At 39.9% G+C, this 25,070-nt stretch overlaps 2 protein-coding genes across 5 annotated transcripts in view; one reads left to right on the top strand and one right to left on the bottom strand.

The window, feature by feature from the left end:
- The window catches only part of MLLT3 (MLLT3 super elongation complex subunit), a 252,074-nt gene extending 234,473 nt beyond the window's left edge, over positions 1-17,601 (top strand). For 2 of the 3 annotated variants that reach the window (XM_082468037.1, XM_082468038.1), the window contains exons 7-12: positions 719-848; positions 3,492-3,591; positions 4,802-4,876; positions 9,142-9,213; positions 10,392-10,463; positions 17,328-17,601. In XM_082468037.1, the coding sequence (XP_082324163.1) occupies positions 719-848; positions 3,492-3,591; positions 4,802-4,876; positions 9,142-9,213; positions 10,392-10,463; positions 17,328-17,459 (581 nt within the window). In that variant the 3' untranslated portion in view covers positions 17,460-17,601. The remainder of the gene's footprint in view (positions 1-718; positions 849-3,491; positions 3,592-4,801; positions 4,877-9,141; positions 9,214-10,391; positions 10,464-17,327) is intronic. The other variant, XM_082468039.1, reaches the window with a different exon arrangement.
- A 144-nt stretch (positions 17,602-17,745) lies between these two features.
- LOC309663706 (uncharacterized protein) overlaps positions 17,746-25,070 on the bottom strand; it is a 361,393-nt gene continuing 354,068 nt past the window's right edge. For both annotated transcript variants that reach the window (XR_014265415.1, XM_082468056.1), the window contains exon 3: positions 17,746-23,140. Coding sequence is in view for 1 of the 2 variants with exons in the window: in XM_082468056.1 (XP_082324182.1) it covers positions 22,959-23,140 (182 nt within the window). In the remaining variant the exon portion in view is untranslated. The remainder of the gene's footprint in view (positions 23,141-25,070) is intronic.

Genomic DNA, 25,070 nt, shown 5'->3' with positions numbered 1-25,070 from the left:
AATTCTAGAATAATCTGAATTGATTTTTCTCTCCCATCTAATACTGGACACTCTTTTGAATATTCTGGGCACCTGATTTATTACATGGTCTTATTTATGTAAATACATGCCAGTATTTTGCCAGGAATTTCTTAAAAAGTAAAATAAAATTGGCTACACAAAATTGTTGCAACAAGACCTTGTGTCCAAGATCAATATAAAATCAGAGATAGGACATTACACCATGGAATTGAAATACTTTATAATCTGAACTTGACTGAAATGCTTGCTTGACCTGAAATTGACCTTGAAATAAAAGGAACAGCTAAACCTTAATAGATCAAAAACTACCACACAAAGGCTGCATTGCTAAGAACAAGTTACAACCATGGTGATTTATTAGTCTCAACTTTTCAATACACGGATTAACCTAACAAAACATTCAATTTACTAACAGATCTTTCTTTTTAGGTGTGATTTTTCTTAGGGAAGAAAAATGCATAGAAAAAAATCCCTAGGAAATAGAGATTTTCTAAAGAACATTTTCGGGCATCTGTTATGAAAGCAATAGTGTTTTGGCAGAGGTTGCATTCCAGAAACTACCAAATTTGTCATGTAAATTGTATAAATATATATGATAGTGGTAATTTTTAACCAGTGCTCTGTGCTGGTGAGCATTCCTCTGTGTCTGATGTGGCTAAGTGTGTTTGATTGCCTGTGGTTCGTGGTCATTACTCAGGTCCTTTAAGGTCTATAATGAAAGATCTGCATTCCGATGACAATGAGGAGGAATCAGATGAGGCAGAGGATAATGACAATGACTCCGAAATGGAGAGACCTGTAAATAGAGGAGGCAGCCGAAGTCGCAGGTGAGTGTCTTGGAAGGAATGAGGTTCCCTGTAATGGAATCACACCTTTTCACTCCGCCTAATAGTATAACCACAGCCAAAGTGTGAAACACCAGAAACAATGGCAGTAATGGTCACATGCAAAAGTGTGAAACGCCAGAAACAATAGCAGTAAGTGGTCACATTCGTTTTTTAAGTTGCAGCACCTTGGCATGCTTACGCAACTTCTCCAGGGAACTATTTATTCTTTTTTCTCAGAAAGGAGAGGCTTTTCCTCCATAAATTTTATAGGAAAGAAGTCCTAGTAGAAGTCTTTGCTCTTCAAAGTAAATGCCAAGGTGGCAGGACTGGCTGCTGAAATTAACTCTGCTTTCATTTGAAGAATTTGTGTAGCTCCATTGCTGTAGGTAGCTCAGAATCTGAGGAAATGTGTTTGCTGTTTGTAGTTAGAAATGCATAATTGGCTTCAATGAATTATGCGTGTGACCTAATTAAAACCAGGATCACCTGTGTGTTTTCCAGAAAATAAATTCCTTTTAAGTGTGCTGACAGTTAGGTTCCTAAAGTAGCTTTAATGCGGTGAGGCATAATTCTACATTATAAGATGGTAATTCATGTCACTTATAATTAATAGTCAACTTGAAATTGCCTTGAGGATTTTATTTCTTTATCATGAGGAAAACAAATGGGCATGCTTACTTTAATGCATTTTGAGTAGAAAAAGTATGAATCTATTTGAACTTAAAAATTACATTTATAATATATTGCGTTAAATCTTTTCCCATTATCTATTACCCTAAAATTCCTATAAAGAATGCGATCTTAACCCATACTGGACAGACCATATGTTTGCTAATTGGTAATTCCTTCGTGTCCTTTGAGAAGAGGCTCCTTAGAGTATATGCCCTATCCAATCTCTCAGCGATTCTTCCTTATGGCCGTACTCAATATCTCTTTCTCCGCCTTGTCTCCCAAACTCACCCATCTGTATTCCTTTTAAATAGGAGAAAATGAGGAACCTTACGGCTTTGGCCTTATAATGTTTCCCTTTAGAAGTCTTTAATCTGACAAGAAGGAAACTGATAAGGCAAAAAAAACCTAAAAATGGACTGAAACTTGTAGGTGAGGAGCATCTTTATAACAACCAACATCCTGACCACTGGCTGCTCTTACATGTAGCTGGTGAAAAATGCATGACGCTTAGACATTTATTTAGACACTTTCCCAAGTTATTGTTACATAGAAGATCTCGATATTCTGTGATGAGCTGTGGCCTGCCCCCTTCCTGCCCCGTCCCCTGAATCAATACGGGTCAGATGGTACACGTTTGTGAGTTGGCCGATGTGATGCACAGTTGTTGGAAAGGCTTTTCTCCCCTCCTGACATGTGCTGTAGCACAGTCCCCGCCAGCATAACATTTGATCTTCATTGCACTTGTGAAGTCTCAACTGTTTAATCAGTTTAAATACTCAGCCACTTCAGTCAAGAAGCATTTTAAAGCAGTGCTTCAACTGAACACTTCATTAATGCAATTTAGTTAAGAAAAACAAGTTCCATCAGTTTTTGCTAAAAGGATGTCCCAGTGTATCCTTTTCATTTCCTGTCTTGTATCTTGTCTCTCTGAATATATTATGGAGCTGGAATGTGATTGCCTATTTAGGGCAAAAGAAAAACTATCCTGATTTCTAAAGCATCTTCTGTTTCTGAGAAGAATATTATATTAGGTTACTGTATAACCAAGGAGAGGGAGCAAACACTGAAGGACATTTCTAAAAGAGGGCATACGTTCAACAGAGTAGAATAAAGAAATATCTCCTATTCTGGCTAAAAGAAAATTCCATTTTGTTCTGAAAGGGAAAAAATTGGGGAGGAGGTGATATTTTTATTATCTTTCATTGTTGAAAGATATTGTATTTTTCTAAAGCAGTTATCCCAAACACACTGTCTCTTCATGTTGCTGTGGTGTATTTCCAGTGAATTGTTGTATCAGAACTAGGGTCAGCTTTGCATCATTACACTATGGAAATGATTGGTGATGGGTCTATCGTATTGGGCTTCACACATCCCATCTTCAGATGTCACCCTGAGCTGTCAGTCCTGCAGGGCTGTGGTCCGCATTCTTCTTAGCAGTTATTTCCACTCCTGCAGCCTGTATTTTAGCCATATTTGTAAAAATTTCACCTGTAGCAAATAGGCTGGGGGAAAGGAGAAAAAGGTAGTAACCTGTGAACTGTCTAATTTTGCTAACCTGCAAGCTTGGGTGACCTGCTTATGGTAGTAGGTGGATGGAGCTGGAACAGGGAGATGAATGAATAAATGAAGCCAGTAAGATATACTGGCTGGGCACCAGCTTCAGGTCCCATTGCTTGGGTTTGAATCCTAGAACCTCCACTCTTACCTCTGTGACGCTAGGTAAGTGACCTAGTCTTTCTAGGTCTCAGTTTCCTCATCTGTGAAATGGGGATTAGTAAATGAGAAGTAGTGGGTAAAACACTTAACCCTATTCCAGATACAAAGTAAAACGCCAATACATGGTAGCGGTTATATGAGTTAAGACAAGTTCACAGTGACTAGTGTTTGGATTCCTTACTCTCTGCCCTTAATTCTTTGGATATTTCAGGAACTGTCTGTAATGACGCATGTGACTTCTCTGTTTCTTTTCAGAGTTAGCTTAAGTGATGGCAGCGATAGTGAAAGCAGTTCTGCTTCCTCACCCCTACATCACGAACCGCCACCACCCTTATTAAAAACCAACAACAACCAGGTAAGTTGCTGGGTTTGCACTTCTCAAGATTCTGCAGAACTAGAGGTTGATCATTTTTACTAAGCATGCAAAACTTTTCACCCCTTGAGTTTTAAACAAAGTCTCCCTTGATAGCAAATAAGTGGGAATCTACAGCCTTAGGAATAAACACATAGTTAGGGTAAAAGAACTTCTGTTGTCATGAAAAGTATGTTCCGTTGGATGGGTTAATTAATTAGATGCAGGACTGGATGGTGACAAAAAGTGTTGCCCATTTACTCCTGATTTCTGTATATTTTCCCCCTCAGTTGTAAGTAGGCTGTTAAGTGAATAAGAAAGAATATGACTTTTGGAGCTAATATAAAGCCTGGTTCTTTGTTTTACTAATTTACAGTAATTTATTGGTGGGAAAATAACTTTTAACTTATCCTCAGTTTCCTCATTTGTAAATGGGGATATTAATATCTACCTTGCTGGTTACTGGGAGGATGACAAAAAATATATGTAAAGGGCATGAGGCATTGTTCATACCTTCTTGGCAAACAGTTGATGATAGATGGTTATTATTATAGGTGCCCTGCCTCTGTGTGCTCATCCAGGAAAAAGGATTATCACTTGGGATTGTAAGGAATAGTTTATAAAATACACAGTAAACAGTGGTCATTATCATTGCTGTTATAAATCAAGGTAAAGGAAAGCTGATGAATTTGATGATCAACTCAGAATATAGTTATTTGGATAAGGTCTAGGCAGAACTTCGAAAGCTGTGATGAAGAGCTTTTGTTAAACAAATGATTATTTTAAATACTTGCTAAAATAAACTATTTTCAAGTATTGTAAAACCGTCATTATGCATTGACTTGATATTCTATTACCATGTTATTCTTATTTCTTTGTTTAGACAGATTCCACATGACCTCTACAGTAATTGCTTAATTCAGGTTACTGTATGAATATTAACTTGAAAATAAAGGAAATGTGGTTTTGTAAAATTATTCTGTTTCACAGGAGTCCTACCTGTGATTTTAAATAGACTTGCCCTTGAATTTGTGATCTCTGTTTGATGGGGAAACTGTGATTTTATAGCTGAAGCCTTTTTCATTTTAAATTTTGTGTAAAGCATAAGCAAAAATCTCTCAAAATTTAAAATTCCTCATTTATAAAGTTTTATCTACAACTTAAAGCCTCCATTATTAAGTAGAAATAATATCAGTGTTCTTTACCTCACCAGTTACAGTTCAACTGCAATTTCTCTGTGACTGCAGGCCCAACCTCATCATCCATTACAGACTGGCCATTCAAGGAGGTGTGCATTCTTCTTCCTTATCCTAACTCCCCGAAGTCCATGTGTTTCCCCACCTCCAGTGCCAGCCATGCCCATGGCCCAGCCAGCTTTCACCTCCAGTGTGGCTCCAAGTCAGGCGTTTCGGGGGAAAGTAAGGACAATGGGCATAACCGTCACTGCCACTCAGTTAAGAAGAGCCCTGGGCTGGCTAACTAGATTACTTGGGTTTCTTATATTTATAAGTGTGTGCTTCAGTACGAGCCGGCAAAAGAATAGCATTCAGACCTCGAATATATTTTTATATCCAGTTTAAACCTATATAGGCCTAATTTCTGCTTCCAGTGGGTGGTATGTTAAAATTAGGGTACTTCCTGGGCAGTGGCAGTGCCAGGAGTGAAGAGCGTTAGGGTGTGCTTTTGTACCCCACAGTAGTCTTCTTCAGCATATTTTCCAGTCAGGGTTAAGACTGTGCTTGCTAAATAAATGCAGCTCCAACAAGCCCCCACCTTGCCCTGAAGACAGAACTGCCCCTAATCCCTTTCTGACGGGCAGTCTTGAGCTGGCCCTGGTTTCAGGGAAAGGTTTAGAGTCTTTGTCAGACTTTTTTTATTAACCTGTCTAGCAGAATGAAAACAAAAACAAAGGGTATCATCTATCTAGAAAGGGTAAAAATTACTTTATCCAATTAAATAGCATACCACTAGTTCCTTGGCATATGTTTATTTGACAGATGTAGCTTCACACATGTGAATCATCAATCTGTCAGGAGTACTCAGTTATATGTCATTTTCTCCATACACCTATAAGCATAATAAGGAGGTCCATATGCTTTCACTTTTAACCAGTTTAGGGTAGGAAATAAATGTACCACAGGGTGCTTTCCTCTTTGGACCTATGTCTTAGGACTGGAGTGTGCTTTTTAGTCGTGTGTGTGTGTATGTGTGTGTGTGTGTGTGTGTGAGATAGTGATGATGATGATGATCTGAAATTTCACATAAAATAGATGAAAACATACTGGGAAGGTCAAACTCTGACATGAGAAGACTCTTGAGTTTTCTTCTTCCATATCCCTTGGCTGTTCTCTGTCTGTAGGTTGATAATGGTCTCTCAAGTTTCTGTAAATTATCAGACAAAGCTGTGTTTTCCTTACCTTTTCTCAATCTTCTAGGGACTAGGGAAGAGAGAAAGTGCTAATTGAGTCAAACATTTTCTAACTCTTGGAAAAAAGTGAGCAGAGAGTGAGCCACATGTCAACAAAGCAAGTAATTAACCTGAGTATTGTTAGGAGCTACTAGTGATCATTAACATGAAAGACCCATCAGTAGAGAACCCATCTGCTGAATAATTGAGTTGTCAGTCCTCACAAAGGAATACAGAAAAATAATAATCTTGAAATTTTGATTCTCAAGCCATATCCTCAGATTAAGGAGAGAAGTGCAACTCATCACAGTTCTATTTTCAGAGACTACCACGTGCATAAATGGTGCATCTCAGCAGTCTGGGTGGCTTTTTCTTCCCATACAGCTTAATAGGGAATAATAGTGCTGTGCCATTTTAACCAAAGATTTTTTTTTTTTTTTTACTTCAAACCTTGTTATGTGAATTTCAAACAAAATCAAAATTCCAGATCCTTTTTGGCTGAAAGTGTAGAAGGGAGGGAGGTGAGGGGGCCTTAAAGGAAGGAAGCGATCCATGGGACCTGAGTTACTATTCAGAATATCATAAATCACCTATCAGCCTGCAAGGCATGTTGAATGAAATAAAAGAGTCTATCCAGTTAAACTGGTTTGAAATCAGCCCGTGGAAGACAAGGTGCCGTACTTTTCTATTCTGGAGTCGTTTCCTTAAAGATAAGAAATGATCATAAATAAAACAATTGTCTTCAGCATGGCTCGGCTCTCAGAATGAGGTTTTGACAAAGCTGTTTATTTTGGAGCAGGGAGAGATCAAAGCAGGAAGATTAACTGAGCCCTCTCTGGGCAGCCACTCAGTAACTCGAGGCGGATCACTGACACCCGGGGCTTTTGTTCCTGCCACTGCAGCTTCAGAAGAAAGAAACTAGGATTTCAATGTATTTGGGCCTTCTGTGCTGTAGCACTCACGGAATGTGTAGGGTGGGACTTCAGCGCCCTGAATGTTCTGTCTATTTTCTGCTTTGAAGAGAAGGTGGTGGAACTCTCTCAACCTAGTTAACAGCTCTATATGGCAAATAGAGAGTTCTCAGTCACTTGGCCCCCAGAGGGCAATGACTTGGGGCCTGGAATGGAGGGGGGCATTCTGGGGTGGGATATGATGGGAACAAAATTCCGTTTTCTAATGCACAAGGCAGGCAGCCACTGTTTTTCCCTCTTGCCTGAAATCGCAGCAGATCTGCTCTGCTTGGGCCCAGCCCCAGATCTGAGTTGGTGAGGAGTGCCATCTACTGACCTACTTACTCCTAGGTCTCAGCGCCGGTGTTCCCTTGAGGTCTCATTTTCAACAATAGAGAAGGAAATTCTGAATGTAGTGGGGTGTTTGGTTTCCTTTACAGTGAAGCATGTTAAAAACTATTGCTTTGCCTCTGCGATTAAGTAATTTCCTTGTGTTGCCAGAAGTATTGTATTTGAAGTTAGCCTGGTCACATTGGTCTTCTGGTTATCTTAATGTTAAAAATGAGGAAATAAAGGCTATTCTCAGGCAAGATTCTGTTAGGAGCTCACTTGTTACTTACACATTTTCCTAAATTCAAAGGAATATGTACCTTTAGAGAAGTATTTGGTCTTTTCTAGAATGTCATCCTCAATGGGTAAAATGTTTATTAGTAGTAGAAAATTTTATAGCTGAATGGGAACCTGGATGTTATCTTGTTCATCTCTCTCATGTTATCTCATTTTTTGAGGTTCAAAAATGATGAATGATGGGACTGGTACCTGAACTTGGGTTTCTGAGCCCAATCAATGCTCTTTCTACAAATTAAATTACAAAATAAATGTGGACTCATTTTAAAAATCTTCTTTGTGTTTTGGAAGATGGTAGACCTTTGAACAGAACTGGAGAGTGGTGTGTGTGTGTGTGTGTGTGTGTTGTTAAAGCAGAAATGGATGAAAAGAAGAGCAGTAGGAATGTGAGACTTCTTAAATATCTCCTTTATTTTGCATTTTCTTCCTTAATATTAGCTTCAGGTTATAATAACTCACTTGGTAATGAGGATATAATGAAAAAGACAAATTACTTTGCTTTTTATGTTTATATACATTTGTAAACACTCATCAATAATTTCAGTGGTTCTCAACCATTTTAAGCAAGGGCCATTTAAAAATATTTCCCTCATAATTCTCAATTTTGAAAATTCTAATAAATCAACTGTATTTATTAAGTAATAATTTGTTTCTCCTTTTTATTAATTAGAAACGTAGCTCCCAACAGTCTGAACAGTATGCAAAACTGCTCTTCGTAACCTAAGCTACCATTGGGTCAGATAAAAGGAAAGGCACTTGATATTTATCATGGGTAAACACATCATTTCTTGAAATACAGAAAATAGTCCTAGCTCTTTATTTCTTGAGTGGGAGGATCCCAAGTTGGGAGCAACCAGTGTAACCGATGGCCACCTTCATTTCCAAAGCTGCCTCAGTTTAGTGGATACGAGTGAGTACTTTTTAGAATCTGAAAGTCAGGTGCTAAAAAGGGTATTTGAGTGTTTGTCTTATCATCCTTAGTGTACCGAGCGCTGGTAGTCATGCTGAAACAACAGAATGAGTAAGGAAAATATTCTTGCCAGAGGGGACTGTAGTCCGCTACAACTCAGCTGCTGTACATATGTTTGAGAGTGTTGTCACAAAAGAGAAGCAGCCTTGGAAGCTTAGATCAATTTCCTTATCTTCACCTTTTTTTTTTTTAAGTTCTGTTGCCCTGACTCAGCATTTCAGATATACGTAATTTATTTTCCCAGAGAAAGTTAAGATTAGAGGAGAAGAAAGAAAATGTATGGAGGAGAAATGCTCTTTGGAAAGTGATGTTATTATATGACATTTCATTCTTTTTTTTTTTTTTAACATCTTTATTGGAGTATAATTGCTTTACGATGGTGTGTTAGTTTCTGCTTTAGAACAAAGTGAATCAGCTATACATATACATATATCCCCATATCCCCTCCCTCTTACGTCTCGCTCCCACCCTCCCTATCCCACCCCTCTAGGTGGTCACAAAGCACTGTGACATTTCATTCTTAAGTCCCTTCATTTAGGTGGCTGGTTAGCTAAGAAGTGCTAGAAATCAAATTTAACTATGTTCTCTTTGATCCCTAGATTCTTGAAGTGAAAAGTCCAATAAAGCAAAGCAAATCAGATAAGCAAATAAAGAATGGTGAATGTGACAAGGTAGGTGTCCAGTCCATTACTGTGAGTGCTCCAGCACTGACCCTCTTCTGTTTCTTTGTGTTTCCCTTGATCATCCTTGCTGGTTCTCCTTTCGTTTTCTTCATCAGAAATGCCTGAAACCTCCAAATGACAAGCATTTCTTCCCAATGCTCTGTAGTTTATTTTCCAAGTCTTGTTTATATCTCCAGTGTTAAGCTTGGCCTTATGCTGTCCATGATTGCCAAGGGATTTCAGGCACATTGAATTGGGAGGTGAGAGAATTGTGGTGCAGGTGGAGGGTTGAGGAATCTCAGACTTAAGTGAGCAGGACATCCGATCCCAGTGCAGTGTGTTTTCCCAAGTGTGCAGTCACGCATCCAAAATCTGACTTCAGGGGCTCTTGGGGGTTTGTGTCTCGTTGTGGGCAGGGTCCTCATGTGCTTTGCAGGGGCGGGCCTGGCGGGGCGGGCCTGGCTAACGCTTCACAGACCTTTCTTCTGCCTTCATTGCAAATGGCACTCGGAACATCCAGGCATTTATGCTAACAAAGACCATGAGTCTGAGCATATGGAGGTGCACCTCTGCCTTTTCAGGGGAGCTCTTGACAAAGCAGATGCTAATTTGGATAGTGACCTCTGTTTTTCATAAGACATTCTTCTGTCCTGTTTCTTGCCGTTCGCTAGCAATGTTAGATATGACCAGGAGGGACCAGGAAGGGCTTTTTTCTTTTCAGTTTGCCCTGACATAATTGGTAATGTGCATCCGTACTTCCATAGTCAAACTTGGGCTTTTTTCTCTTAGTTAAAATGCTTCTAAGATGGAAGAATAGTTAAAAAAAAAAAAAAAAAGAGTGTAGACTGTGGTAATACACTTAAACTCACAATTTTTCACTGAGTTCCCCTTCTCTCTGTAGAGGCGTTGTTGGGAGAGGGTGAACCTGCTCACTTGAACCTTGTTGAGAGCAAATAAGTGCAAGAATTGCCCTTTTTATCAATAAAAAGCTGGCTTGAAAAGTTAATAGTTGGCCAAGAGAGATTTGGTCTGCAAAGGCCTTGGGCAGTGCACCCACACAGCCTGGGGTAGAGGGTAGAATGTGGAACCTCTGACCACTGCTTGTATGTTCTTATTTGTTTATTCTTTTATTTTTGAACTACTTCCTTAAAGTGCTTGTTCTTTGGGGGGATGCCGTTCTCTTTCAGGCATACCTAGATGAACTGGTAGAGCTTCACAGAAGGTTGATGACACTGAGGGAAAGACACATTCTGCAGCAGGTGAGAAATGCTTTTTAACACAACCCTTTCCAGAAACGTCAAGGCCTAGTTTGTCCTGGGCTAGTGTGATAGCACCTGGAGGCCACGCCAGGTGGCCTTCTGAAAGCCCCACACTCTCAGAACTGGCCCAGTGCCACCTGCAAAGTAGGTGGGGGGGGGGGTTCATTTCCGAGGCTGCCCAGAAGTCTGCTTTGGGGCTTCCACGGTACAACGAAAACTGGGCACATGGGGAGGTGATGATGCTGGAATATACTGATCCCTCAGCCGTCTGATGCTGTCATGTGGGCTGAGGGAGGGGAAGGTAGGAATGCAGAAACCTTTGGGGCCAGGCTTCTGGTTTCATGGGAAAACAGTGATAAGAATTGCAGTCAAGTGCTGTAAACATTTGTGATTCAATTTAGTAACCTTTGCCAATGCTATTCTAAGGAAAATAAATATTTTCCTCATTTGTCTTATCTTGTATAACATACATTCTATTATTATGAACTCAACTGTAGAAGACTTGTGGAGTGGGGAAACTTCTATTAGTACAATTTGATGTTTTGAGAAGATAAGAAGGATGGTTTTTAGTTTTCATACAGTTACAGCACATGCGTCCATTGCATTAACAGTGGCTATTGATAAAATAATTTTTCTTTAACACCCAAAGAGAAGGTTGGGTTCTAAATTCCAGGGTGGGTTTGTAGCTTTTTTTGCTGCTTGAATTTTTTTTTTTTTTTTTTTTTTGTTTGTTTTACTACTTTCAAATGACTTGAAGTTAGTACTTAATCTACCCCAGCTGTGTATGGGTTACTTTTTTTTTTAATGTTTAATGGCTGATGGTCACATTTATATTTTGTGTACATTTTTGCATAAATCTATAAATACACACTCTCAAACTTTCCAAGTTGCCTGATTGGTCTGATAAGCTTTTTAACCCTTCTAGAGTTTCAGATTTGAACAAAAGACTGTAGGCCTATAATTCTTAATTGCGGATAAGTTGCATTTGTTGCATTTCTATCTAAGTGCGTAATGGGTCGGGGAGCAGGATTTGAGTGGCTTACCCTAAGACATATTCTAGTATTTTGATAGCATTTTTCTTCAGCTTTCTTCTGTGCAACTGAAAACTGTTCAGCCTGCCACTTACCAATTATTTGGGGCTAATTGCCTGAATGGTGATGGTAAATCTATTAGCTGACTTTCCCATCCTTTCCCGAACACCAGCTCTGAACCACTGTGGAGCAGTTGTCTAATAAAGCTATTAAAGCACAAGTTGGGCCCAAATAGTGCGTCTTGCGGGAGAGCGAGACAGATGTTTGGTCAGGGTTGGGACCCCTTCACCAGGAAAGCCAACCAGTGAGTCGAGGATACTAGGCTTTTGGGCAGGGTCTTACCTTGGGGTGTCATTGGCATTCCTAATTTCACACTGTCCTTTATTTTGACCTTTGAAAGACTTGTGAGGGAAGGTGGCTTACTGGAGAATTCCATCGAAGTGGATAATTTTAGTGTTCTAGAGGGAGAGAGTGATATCTATGAATTTTTAACCTGGCATAAAGGCACTCCAGGGCCCACAGCGTTTCACCCTAATTGCATTCCCAGGCCAGTTGAAAGCTCTCAGTCTTTGGCCTTTTGCCTTGTAATGCAGCTGAGGCTTGTGATTATGATACCATGATGCATGTCCTGTCACGGTTTACTGCTTAATTAATTCCTATTGTAAAACATAGAACTATTGAGGACTAATGTTGTTCTCCACCTTGAGCACCGCTCATCTTGTGGACTGCGTTCCACAGAGCCTGCGTATTATCAGCCACACAGACCCCAGCACCTGAGACAGGATTTCTGGTGAGCTCAGGATCCCATCCCAGGTCTTTTCCTTATTAAATGCATCCTGTCAAAAAATCTGGCCTGACACTTTTCTTTGGCTCACAAAAGGTGGTTAATATCTTTGTTTTATTCCGGGGACATGCAGTGCTGGCACCCAGCATCTAGATTAATGAACAGAAAGCGCTGGATCAAGAGAGGCTGTGTTCTGAAGGCCCTTTTCCGTAAGGTAAAAGTATAGTACAGTAGGCACAGTCAAAACCAGAGATGTCAGTACCTCGGACTGACTAAGAATTTGATTCTTCTTTAAACCACATGTTCCACATTCATTTGGAAAGGGAGATTGAACACTTCTAAACACTTCTAAACTCCCTTGGAGTTCCAGCTCTGAGTCTGAATTTGCATCCTCCTTAGGAGAAAAACAAAAAACAAAAAACCTCTGAGGGAAAACCAGGGCTTCCTTAGAGGATGGTTCAGCAATTTAGGTAACAGCTATTGTACATTTAGAATTTTCTTCAGGGAGTTGGGGAATAAATGGTATATCAGAGTGTTCTAACAACCTGGAAAACACTCCCTGAGAAGTGTTTTGCTGAAAGTGATTTTCTCCAGGACGCCTCTTAACCCAGGGTAGGGCACACGTCGTCACACGGTAGACAGGGCTTCCCCATCCATAGCTGGGGCCATTCTCCAGGAAGTCCTAACTTACCCCAGACCCGACTCCCCACCAGACAGAAGCAGTTAAAGCAAAGCTTGTTCATTACTTCCCACTCAGCAAAGAGGCTGCTTCGGGTGGAAAGAATCCTGTTTTGTTTTGTTTTTTTTTAACATAAAAAATATAAAAAAGCATAATCAGACTACAATGCATCTGCCTTTTAATAATTTTTATGACTTTTATAACCAGGATTGGGGGAAGGAGCTACAGACTTAACAAGTGGATCTTACCCTGTTTTTAAAAAAAAAAAGAAACAGGCCTGCGTGGTACCCCCTGCAAAGCTGACGTGGCAGGAACTAATCCATCACAGATGTTTTCACAACAACCATCAGCTGAAGAATGAGTTAAGCAGTATGCATACTCCGCCTTTTCCACTACCTATAATATACCATGTGCCCTCGCCTGCTTTCCTTATCTGCACTCAGTCTGTCTTTTATTATTACTATTATTTTGGAGTTGGATTCGTCATTGCAGTACGATGCAGGGTAACGACACCAAGGTAGAGCCACGGTGCATCAGCAGAGCGGGGATTCCTACAGACAGGCAGCGTGGCGTCCTTCAGGGACCAGCAGGGTGGTGCTTTCAGGCTTTGGGGCTGTGTCATTGCAATAAAGCATGTTAACGCGGTGTTTCTGATGTTCTGACTCTTTTCAGGATTCATGGAAAGGCACCCACATTTATTTTTCTTTATGAAGTCTTTACTTAATTGAGGGTGTAGGTTCGTGCTCTAATAATTCAAATCATTAATGCCGTTCCCATTGGCAAATAGTCCTGAACGCCCCATCTGTTGCCACCGCTACTACTTTAAGGCTGTCTCTGCCTCCGCCGTGATGCATTCTTATAAGCTCCCATAAAAATGCAGGGCTCATTTAGTGAGATTGATAAGATCCCCTTCATTTCTTTGCCTGTTGTGGCTGCAGGCGGGGCGTGCTGGTTGTGGAGGAGACGGGAGGGCTGTGATTGAAGCCCCGGAACCTACAAGGTAGTACAGTGCACGTGAGATGACGGGGCCGAATATCCTAGTGGGCAAATGTGTTTATTTGCTTTAAAACCAAGTGGCCTTTTCTAGAGGGTATTTTTATTACTCTGTCTTCTGCCTATTGCTAAGTAATTAGCGAGCAACTATATTGAGTCCACAGAAATTTATTTTCTTAAAGGGGTGAGTTACCTGTCATTTTCAAGGGAAAATGGAGGGCTGTACTTCTTTATCCCCACATTGTGGTTTTAGTTTGTCGTTTCAACTACTTTACTTCAGCTACTATTCTCCCTGCTTTCTTCCCTTCCTCCTGCAGACTTTTTATTATAATTTTTTTTTTTTAATTTCAAGGGGGTCTTTTCTGAGCTTTAGCTTCTGGCATTTTCCCTGCTTCATTTGTTTTAGTGCTAATGAAATGGCTAACAGTCAATGAGGGGCAGAGGAAAAAGCACTGGGTCTGAAAATTCATGTGCTATATAGTTACCTCCCAGATAATTAAGGATAAATTTATGTTTACACGGTAATCATAATCATGTTGCCCTCATCTGTGTAGCAATTTGCAGTTTATAAAGAAGCTTCATGTTCCGTATATTATTTGTTCCTCTGAACAACATTGTATGATAGGTAGAACAGGTGGCATTGTCCCCATTTTACAGATGAAGAGACTGAGGCCCAGGGGTTATTGTGTTCTGTCCAATGCCATTCAGATTGTGAGCAGAGTCAGAATATGATATGCCAAATTCAGGATTCTCTGTTCTGAGTGCTTGGTCATTTACCTACTGGCCAGCTAGTTGAGGAGAGGATTCACACTCTGGAATAATTGTCATTTGCTTCCATTGTATAAATTGAAAAGCTATTTGTTTTCATCCCGAAAGAGCTCTCTGAAGAGGCTGTTTGTTTCTATACTGAAGTTTACACATTTTCACTCCGTCTATAGTGTTTCTACACAATGTAGCAAAAAAGATAATTTACTCTGGAAAGTACTTTTAATTCAATCGATGTTAAATATGTATTGTAGTATTTGATTGCCTTGAAAGGCTTGTGTTTGTGGACAGAGCTGTGTATGCGTGTTTCTCTACATATATAGATGTGTGTGGCTGACTTATCTAAAGCTCTGTTTTAACTATTAACTAATAAAGCAAATGAGGGTTCATTTTAGATCTTTTAGTGTTAATAATAAGATCTAGCTTGATAAATTCTTATGTGAATGTCACACTTTAACCATTACTGGGAACACCCCTTCTGATATTCTCTTGATGCGTGTAATAGAACGCTGAGTCCAGTGGTTTAAGCAAGTAAGGCTCCCTCTCCACCCCTGCATCCCCCCCCCTTCCCCGCCACCCCATATAATAATAGGCCTGGAGGTAAGTGATTCATGGTCAGTGTGGTGGAAAAGGTGCTACTGAGGGCATAGACTCCTTGCCTTCCTGCTCTGCCATCTTTCACATCTTGCGTTCATCCACTTGAGGGGAAGACAGCTGCTGCACTTCCAGGATGGCATCTTCATTCCAGACAGGAAGAGCAGAGGGCAAAGCCTCATGCCCATTGTCCATACCCTTTTGAAAATTTTCCTAAAAGGCCAGTGACTTCTGACAAATAAGCCGTAAATAGCAGTGTCTGCCCAGTGCTGCAAGTGGGTCTGGGAGGCAAGTATTTTAGCTGGGCGTATTGCCACTCCCAGAAAATCAAGCTTCTGCTAGTAAAGAAGAAGGGATAAATGGATATTAGGTAGGCAGTTCGCTGTGTCTGTCATGATTTTGCAATGGGAGTAACTGATTTTGTTATTAAACCCATAGTTATATCTGTAAAAAAAAAATAGTTCCAGAGGTTGAATAAGGCAATAACAGCTCAGTCTGGAGTTGTGCAGTTAATTGGATTGAGGTTCACTATGTCTTATGTTTCTGTGGCAGATATGTCAGGAATAGGGAGCACATTTTCTATTGAGAGCCACTGACCCATAGGGAATAGTTCACAAATTTACTGTTTTTTTTAAAGAAAACTAATTGTAAGAAGAAAAGGTCAAAAGTTTCCATTCTGCTGTTTTCAACCGGAAATTAGGTAATCTAAGACTTCATTGAATAAATAATAGGCTGAATAATTAAAATTATTCCTTTCAAGATGATTGTACTAAAGAGAACAGAAGCATGTGATAGAAAAGGAGTAACAGACAACTAAAAATAAGCGAAATGGTTTGCCAGTCGGTTTCTCTGCACAAACACTTTTTCTTTCATCTTGATGCGGATTTTCTTCTCCCCCCGACAAAGCTTACTAAAATCAACCCCCCTCCATCCCAATTTACTCACAACAAACATACCTAGAACCCATACTACCCAGGCATAGCATCTATTTCTGTTAAAATTATTAGTAAAATAGGAATAGAAAGACACGTAACATGATAAAAGATTCTTTCAAACCCATAACCAACATCACTGTTAACGTTGAAACCTTAGAGGCGTCCTTCCGAAAGCCAGGCAAGACCAATAGTGCCTCTGTCACCACTTTTGTTTATCATATTTCTGGAAGTTGGAGCCAATTCAAGAAATGAGGTATAACTATTCCCAAATGGGGAGACAAAGGCATCCTTTCTTTCTGCGGATGATGCTTATCACCCCAGATACTCAAGTGCATCGACTGAACATGACTGATGGAATGAATATAGATTTTTATTTTTTGTCAAAGCATAACAAAATGTACAGCTGGATGAATTTTAACAAAGTGAATGCATCTTTTGTAACGAGCACCAAATCAAGCAACAGAACGGTTCCAGCACCTCAGAAGGCTTCCTTGAGCCCCTTTCTAGTAACTAGCCACGATCTTCAGAAGGTGGAAGTGTAGACGGTTTTAATTTTTTCTTTGTGGATTCTTGAGTTTTTTAGACTTTCAACAGTAATGTAATCAGAAGGAAAAATGATCATTATATATATGTGTGTCTGCGTGTATATACTTTCTCTATAAGGAGTTCTGTTATTTCTAGGCTGGAATTTCCTTTCATCTATTAAGTACAGCCACTGTCCATTGAGTCAGTAACTAATTTTTAAAAGGGGTCTTGAAATTGTGTCTCCCACTAGTTACCCATTCTCACTCCCACCCCTATAGTAAAATGGTCTGTTGATGACTTGGAAGTAGGAATCAGTTTAAAGACTATGAATGAGAACAGGTAGTCTGCTCTCATTGAGAAATTCAAAGGGTTAATATTCCTTTGACCTACCAAATTGGCTAAGAAGTAGTTTGGTGCCATTTCCAGTATAGGACCTTCCTGCTGTAAATGAGACTATTAATCACTTGGTTCCATATTTGACTCCCTCCATCTCTCTCTCTTTTTGCCTTTTGTGGTCTATTGCTTATTGCCTAAACTTTCTCTTCTTTACTCCTCTAGATTGTGAACCTTATAGAAGAAACTGGACACTTTCATATCACAAACACAACATTTGATTTTGACCTTTGCTCGCTGGACAAAACCACAGTCCGTAAACTACAGAGTTACCTGGAAACATCTGGAACATCCTGAGGCTACAACAACTGGATGCATCAAAAACTCTGGTTTTTTTTTGTTTTTTTTTTTGGTTGTGATTTTTTTTCTCGTTTGTTTATATGGAAACACTCAGAATGATGCAACCAAAAGGGAAAAAATAAAAAGCAAACAACCTTCAGCTTTATTTTTCTTTAAAGCCAGTCATCATCTCTTGATAAAGGAGAGGTTAAGCAAACCAGCCTCAGCGGACCACTCTTCTCTCCAAGGAAATCCCCGGGAAGAGTTAGCCTGGATAGCCTTGAAAACAAACAGATCAAATACAACACGAGAAAACTTAAAGAATGTGTATGGTATCATGTATCTCTCTCTGTGGTGGTTCATTCCACAGGACGAATGCATATTCAACACACTGCCTTATTACATAACTGATCTATTTATTATTGCATACAGATATTCTAGAGTCGTTGAGGGAATGACACCACAAGACATTCTAAGTACTCGGTCCCGTGGATGCTCTTTCAATGCAGCGCCCTTGCCATCCCAAGCCCAGTGACCTTACTCGTATACCGTGCCACTCTCCACCAACTTTTTCCAAGTCCCTTAACTCGTTGCAGTCTGTATTTTCCACCTTGTTTTTCCAGTCCCAGGACACAAATGATCAACTGGGGGGACCAAATAGCCACCCTGATTTTCTTCTTTGTGGTCTTTTTCCTGAAAGTTGGGGCCCAGTCCTTGGCTGTATCCATATAATGATCTTGGACCATGGTTAGAAAACGCACCAAATAGGATCATACGAATTGCTGTCTAGCCTTAGTCAATAAACCTGTAGGACTTTTAAACAAACGTGTACCTGTAAACGTCCTGCATCCAGCATTGTTGAAATGTCATCAACATCCTTGTGTCTGTTTTACTGTTACGGTATTAGGTAAATATGGAAGTGAATGCATTCCACAGGATCATAATTTTTAAAAGAGGAATTCTGGTTCTGTTTTCTAAAGAAATGTTGTAGAAATTCTTAATTTGGTTCTATTTATTAGTAAGAGTTTCAGCTTTCTTCGGCTGCCAGTGTGTTACCCATCTTTACCATAAAACCTGGAATAAGAGATTTTTGTTTGTTCACATATGATCCTCTTAGACTCTTTTATATTTGAAAAATTAAAATCTTTCTTTGGGGGAAAATTCTTGGTTATTCTGCCATAACAGATTATGTATTAACTTGTAGATTCAGTGGTTCGATACCTGTTTAGTCACTTGCTTATGTTTCCAGAAGGATTTCTTGTATTGGTGAATATAAAGATGGTTGGGGAGGGGGGATATTTTTGTTCTTGATGTACCCTGTTTTGAAACTAGAAATCTGTCCTGTGGCATGCAAAAGAAAGCAAATTATTTTTAAAAGAAAAAAAAAAAAAAAAAAAAAACCAAACCAAAGTACTTTTGGTGTCATTATTCCATTCTCTCCATAAGTGGAGAATGCAAAATGAGAACAGTTCATCTTCCAAGTTTTTGCTAGGAATTCAACCGAAAAGAAAAGAAACGAAGAAATACTTCTGGATCCAAAGGTTCGTTCACTGGATCAGCCTTAAGAAAGTCTCTATGCGTGCTCGTAGACCAGTATCTCCCTTGTTTAGTCCCGTGCCAGATGCTGTCTTTTCATACAGAGATTAACTGGTGTCTGTACAGAAAATGGTCTTTCCAGACCCATTCTTTTGGGCAGGAATGTAAATGCAGATTGATAATGGAGTTATTTCTGCATTTTAACAAGGGGATTTTTTTTTTTTTTACATTGTTTCTTTCTATCCAGAGACACTATTTTTTCCTTTTAAAAAATTATAATACAGCCATGCTCCTTGTAAATTACTTTTCAGAAGCATCCCATTGAGGACAAGTGTACTTTTTCAATAACGTTATGACTCTTGATGATTGGCATGACCGACCTTGAAGCATTTGTTTTGTAGTCCACTCCTCAATGTTTAATTACAGAGAAACTTTCTGAGTCATTTTGGACATTAGGTGACTGATGAATTGAGTGGTTTTAGTTGTGTTTTGTTTCTTTTTTTAACTTTACAGGTGAAAGGGGTGGGCAATGCTTATATGGAATTTTTTGCAACATTTAAAAATCTTTAAAAATGTCTAAATGCTAATCCACATATTCTAATTAAGCCAGAAATGTATGTGGTTTAACAAAAATATCTATGTAGTTTAAGTAGAAATGTATATATGTAGTTTGGGCCATTTTTATTTTTGTATCTAAATTGTGTGGCCAAAACCATGATTTGGCAATGTAAAGATTTTTTTGTTCCCTAGGTTACTAACCAAGAAACTGGTTAACATAAGTAACCAGACAAAAAGGATAGCAAGAAGGGAAGCTATTACAGTGATAAACTTTAGACCTAAAATTTAGGTAATAAAGTAAATGTCTTCAGAATATCATCTGTAAATTAATAAAATTCAGGAAAACTTGCCCTTCTGTTATTCATAGAGACAGCAAAATGAATTTTCCATGAAATTCCAATAGAATAAGAGTCATGCTGTTGAGTTTTTAGAAGTTGAACTCTTGCTCTCATCTGATTTTTAAATGCAGAAATAATAAATCCCCTTTCAATTAAATTCAAATAGTTAAAGTAACCCACTCAGTTCTGCCACGTTTATGTACACTCACCTTTGAAACCTGTTAAAATATTTTTGGCATGCGTGTATTCTAACAGTGGCTTTGGTTTTTTTAAGCACAGGGTTTAATTTTTTGGTCCAAATAAAATTAATTGGGTGAGTGTGACTATGGTTTAAGCCAGCCAGAGTATGATAAACTTTCTTTAAATTTTTCCCCAGTAATTTGAGGGGAAGGAAACATGTACAGAACTTTTTTCCCTCTTATCAATTACCTTTTGCCCCTGGTTTCGCAGCAGGATATGTATGAGAGGGGGTGCTTCTATCTTAGCATATAGCAGACGTGTTAGCAACAAAAATGCAGCTATTTTGCTTCTTCACCATAATCCACCTCTCTCTCTATGCAGACAAATAGAGATGTCTATATATGCTTGCATATTGTGTCAAAGTTGGGGAGAACATAAAAACTTAAGATCAGGAAACAAAAACTCTAGAAGAAAAAAGTCCTAGGAGAGTGTCCTAAACATTTTTAAATTGCGAAGCAAATCTCTCTAATCTGAATAATTACCCACATTTTGTGGAAAGAGCCAATAAAATTGGTTCTCTTCTTCCACCAAAAATGTTTCTCCTGATAACTTTTACAGACCCAACTACTCTTTAAAATAGACAGTTTAGGCCTGCATAACATCCCACATACTGTTTCAAGCCCCACACATGTTAACAAGTTGACATACTGTTTAAGAGAGACTTTATTCTTAAATGTTTTCGCTCTCCCCAGGTGACGGAGTTGGATGTTCAGTGTTGGAAATGGTCAGTGCTGGTGCCGGGCGGTGCGTGTTCATTTTTCTCACTGTGGAGGTGACCAGCTCTGGACTAGTTTGCCGTATGCTCGTTAACTGGCCACCCTTAGCATTTTTGTGTACTGATGCTTTGTACTCCCTATGTACACACATCTTATCATCTTGCTTTGGACTGTTGCTCTAAAGCTATGAGTATAATGCACAGACTACTACAGCTGCCATGAATGCTGGGGAGTCGATTCCCATGGTTTAGTCTAGTCTTGGGCTGGAAGTCTACATCTTTTGACCTCTTTTGTTTTATATGATGCCTTTTTATCATGTAGGCACTGCCATCCCCGAATATCCCTTGTGAAGATGCATTGAAGAAGGCAAAGGAAGACAAAGCCACCTCTGTCTGTAAACTGTAAATATGTATTTTGGCACTTGTACTCCAGTATTCTGAAAATAGAGTTATGATGGAAATGCTGACAGATCCTTAACGGTGGCCAGAGCTACCATGCAGTGCAAAAACAAATTAAGTAAATTGTATTCTTGAGATTAACAGTGCAAGGCCACTACGTTTTATAAATCTGTCAGTATCTTTTTTTTTAATGGAGTGTGTATGTGTAGTTATGTTGAAAGATACACTGTGTACGTGTGTGTAGATGCTATTATGTGAACTACAAGGCATTCGTCAGATGTATTTCCCATCCCTAAAACCCATGTTGAAATGTAAGTATAGATGGACAGAAATAGGTGTTTCACTTAAATTCATATCGAATCTGTTGTGGCTCCGTTTTCGTACCAATTCAGTAAGACTGTACGTTGTAAAGAGTCATTCGACCGAAGTTTGGTTTCCCTTTGCATACAGGAAAAATGAGCCCCCAGCCTTTCTCAAGAAGTGATGCTGGTCTTAAGAAAGAAAGAATGGCGAGATCAGAACCAGCTGAGGGCACAGTTCGTGCCCCATTCATCTTTGAGTCCCTAGGGTCTAGCACCACTTTCTGTGTCCTAAAACCAGAACATTTTTTAAGCTCTGCAGAGACTGGACAAGAAATGGTAGGGTACATTCTTGGAATAAACCAGGTTACTTGTGCATGGTGTTTTTTTCTTTTTCCCCCTATTTCTCCCAGAGGTTTTGTTCATAAACTAAACAAAGGCCTTGCATTTACTCTAGTGGCAAGAAATGCTACCTTGATTGGACAGGAAGGAGAAAAACGACTTCAACAAAGAGAATAGAATACTTTCAGTTTGGCAAGGAACCAAGGAATTGGATGTAATGCTCTATGTAACATGCTCTGTAAGAGTAAAGAGACATTAGATTTGAGAAACTCACCTTATCTTCAGGCAACAAGCCATGAGGGGATGATAGTGGACTGCCTCGTATCTTATCAACTAGCAACTGATTTTAGGTGTGGAAGCATCAGTCCCAGATGGGCTCGGCTGACAGTTAAGCTTTCGAATGACCAGGCTTGAATTGGACTAATCTCTTCCCTTGTTTCAGCATAGATATTCATTTATTTTAAAATAATGGCCTGGCATTTTCTGCCAAATGGAGAAAGTCAGGGTGGGCATCCTGGGCCTGCTGAAGACAACTCAGGATGTCGTCTCCAAGTGCCCTCACACGGGAAGAGCACTGAGCCCCAGTTCCCCACAGTACATTTGTTTCACCGTCTCTCAGAATTATGGTCCCACTTGGATACGCAAGGGGTCCTGGAGAGAGATGGCAGCTCAACCAAGGCCTGACACCAAGATCTCTCTGCTTGGGAATTTGGGGATATAGTGTCCAAAACTAATGCGCTGACTAGTGGAGTCGCTACGGGTATTTTATGGGTCTCCTTGCCTGGAATACCACCCAAATAGAGAAGCCTGAGCACATTTCAAGGCTTCTGCTTTCTCTGCCTGCTAATAGTATCCACACCTTCCTGTTTATGTGGCCCCTTCCCTTTAGGGGCATTTCCAGTCTTTTCCAGAGGTTGTTAACTTGCCCTGGGCTGTCGGCTTGGCCTCTTGGTCTTAATTTCCCCTTAATTAGAGAAGGGTGACCAATGTGGTTCCCACGTGCTAGGGAGAGACGTACGTGGCACAAACGGAAAAACACTCCAGTAATTATAACTGGACCCTATAGCTGTCAAATAACAACAAAAATAATCTACCACCTGAATGGGAAGGCTCCTTGAGTCCACGTTGATAATAACGCAGGGCGCTGGGCCGTCTGCACGGAATAGGTGGCCACAGGGACTGGGGAGATAGTGGTGAGTAAAGGCAAAGCAATTTGCTCCTTTTCCCTCGTAATCATGTCTCCCAGCACATGCGGGCCTCCACTGCAGGGCTCTGAAGTTTCAAAAGGGTAGAAAAGGATAAATCCAGGCCATTAAAAGAAAATAATCAAAGCTATTGAAAAGATAAAACAAGTGAGTCGCACTAAAAGGGCCGTCTGTGCAAGTAATAAGGTTGAAATACTGATACTGATTTCCTAGCCGAACAGCATTCCTCACACATGTGGTTTGTGTATCCGCGTCTGGGTGGGTGGTCTGGTGAGAAGTGCTAAATGCAGCAAGATGGCTTAGTTTTTGAGCAGTGGAGGGAAGCTTTGGGACAGGCTCAGTCCGTGGCATCTATAGCCCCTGCAACATAAAGAGGCTTTCCTTTTGCTTTGTTCCAGGAGGGAAAGTTTTAACTTGGCTTATTCATTTCAATATGAGTCTCTGTTCTGCACAGAATCAAAGGGTAGGAGGTTTTTGTGTGTGTGCATGTTTTGTTTTGTTTTTGTTTTTGTTTTTAAGCACCTCCTTGTCCCTCGTCCACCCCTAGGGGGTGGGATTTATGGCATAGAATGTGATAACTCTCCATTTGTTCTAATTTATTCCCTGGGTGCTAGGCAACTATACACGTCTTTAGAAAGAAAGTGATGCTATTTTAAATAGCACCTCAGTCTAGATAGGACAGGAAAGAGTATTAAAGGCACATATTATGAATCCAGTCCGCAAACAAAAGCCAAAGGCAGATGGACTCCCCGAGAGGCACATATATATTAATGACAAATGAAGTACACTCAGTTCAAAGGGGGAGACTTGTTAAGGGAAACTTCTACTCAGAAAACAAGGTGCCCATCGATTCATGGCTTTTGACAGACATGGATCATTGCCAACTCATGTCTGAAGACAGATTGCTTCATGAATATTCCTCAGAATTGGTGACTGTTGTGGTCTTTATTTTGAATATCCATCACTTGGGGGGATAGATCATTGTTTTCCACATTATAATATTTATTTGTTTACAGGTTTATTGCCTTTCTCCCCCACTAGAATGTAAGCCTGATGAAGACAAGGGCTTTGTCCTGTTATACTGCTGACTCCAGGACCTAGAACAATTCCAGGACAAACTAGGCACCCATATTTGTTGAGTGAAAACGTGGGAGTATTCTGTAAAACATTGACCTCTTTTGACATTTTATGAAAAAAGGTTTTGTTGTTAAGTAAGTTTGGAAAAACTGCCCAGGATTTGACCCTCTTGGAAATTCATGATGTGCTACTCTGTTAAATTTCTGGGAAGCCATATATTCTGCCAACAACCACCAAACTTGTTTAACTTGAACACAGTATTTCTCAAATTGTATGTAACACAACAGTAGTTAACACAAGACAATAATAGATGTTTTGCTTTGAAGTTCCTTCATCAACATAATTTTTATACGATATTTCATTCTTCAAGGTTTACAACATAAGTTGGCACGCTACAGGTTTACAGAAGGACAGCACAGCTGTTAATATCCCCAGAAATGGTTTTCTGGGTTAGGTGACCATGGTTCAAACTGGAACATTTTTGAGAAGGAAATTGGACACTGCTAGTAATTATCGCAGGACAACGTGAGTAACTGGGGCTGTCTTTGACAAACCAGGGTATGTGGTAGGTCATCCTGTTTCCAAGGAACGCACTCTGGGACATGCAGAACTGGAGATTTACCCTCAGATCTCTGTTTCTATCACTTAGGCATGTACATGATAAAGGGTGGTTGGGCTCTTAAAGGTAACAGAAGAGCATCCCCATGGTGGTAGGGGCAGGCCCTTAGGATCCAGGGTGTAAAGGGCATTTCCAATGTTGCTGAAGAGCCATGGTGGTTGAAGCCATCCCTCACTCCCCCACCGCTTCCCCGGTGTTAGCCTATCATTTGAATAGATGAATAGGCCAGTAGACGATCAGTCCTTTCTACAATATGTGCAACATACAACATATTGGGTCCCTGGCCCTGTTCTCAGAGCCT

The sequence above is a fragment of the Balaenoptera physalus genome (genome assembly GCF_965194825.1).
Source record: "Balaenoptera physalus genome assembly, chromosome: 7".
Taxonomy (NCBI): domain Eukaryota; kingdom Metazoa; phylum Chordata; class Mammalia; order Artiodactyla; family Balaenopteridae; genus Balaenoptera; species Balaenoptera physalus.
This window is presented reverse-complemented; position numbering and strand designations above follow the sequence as displayed.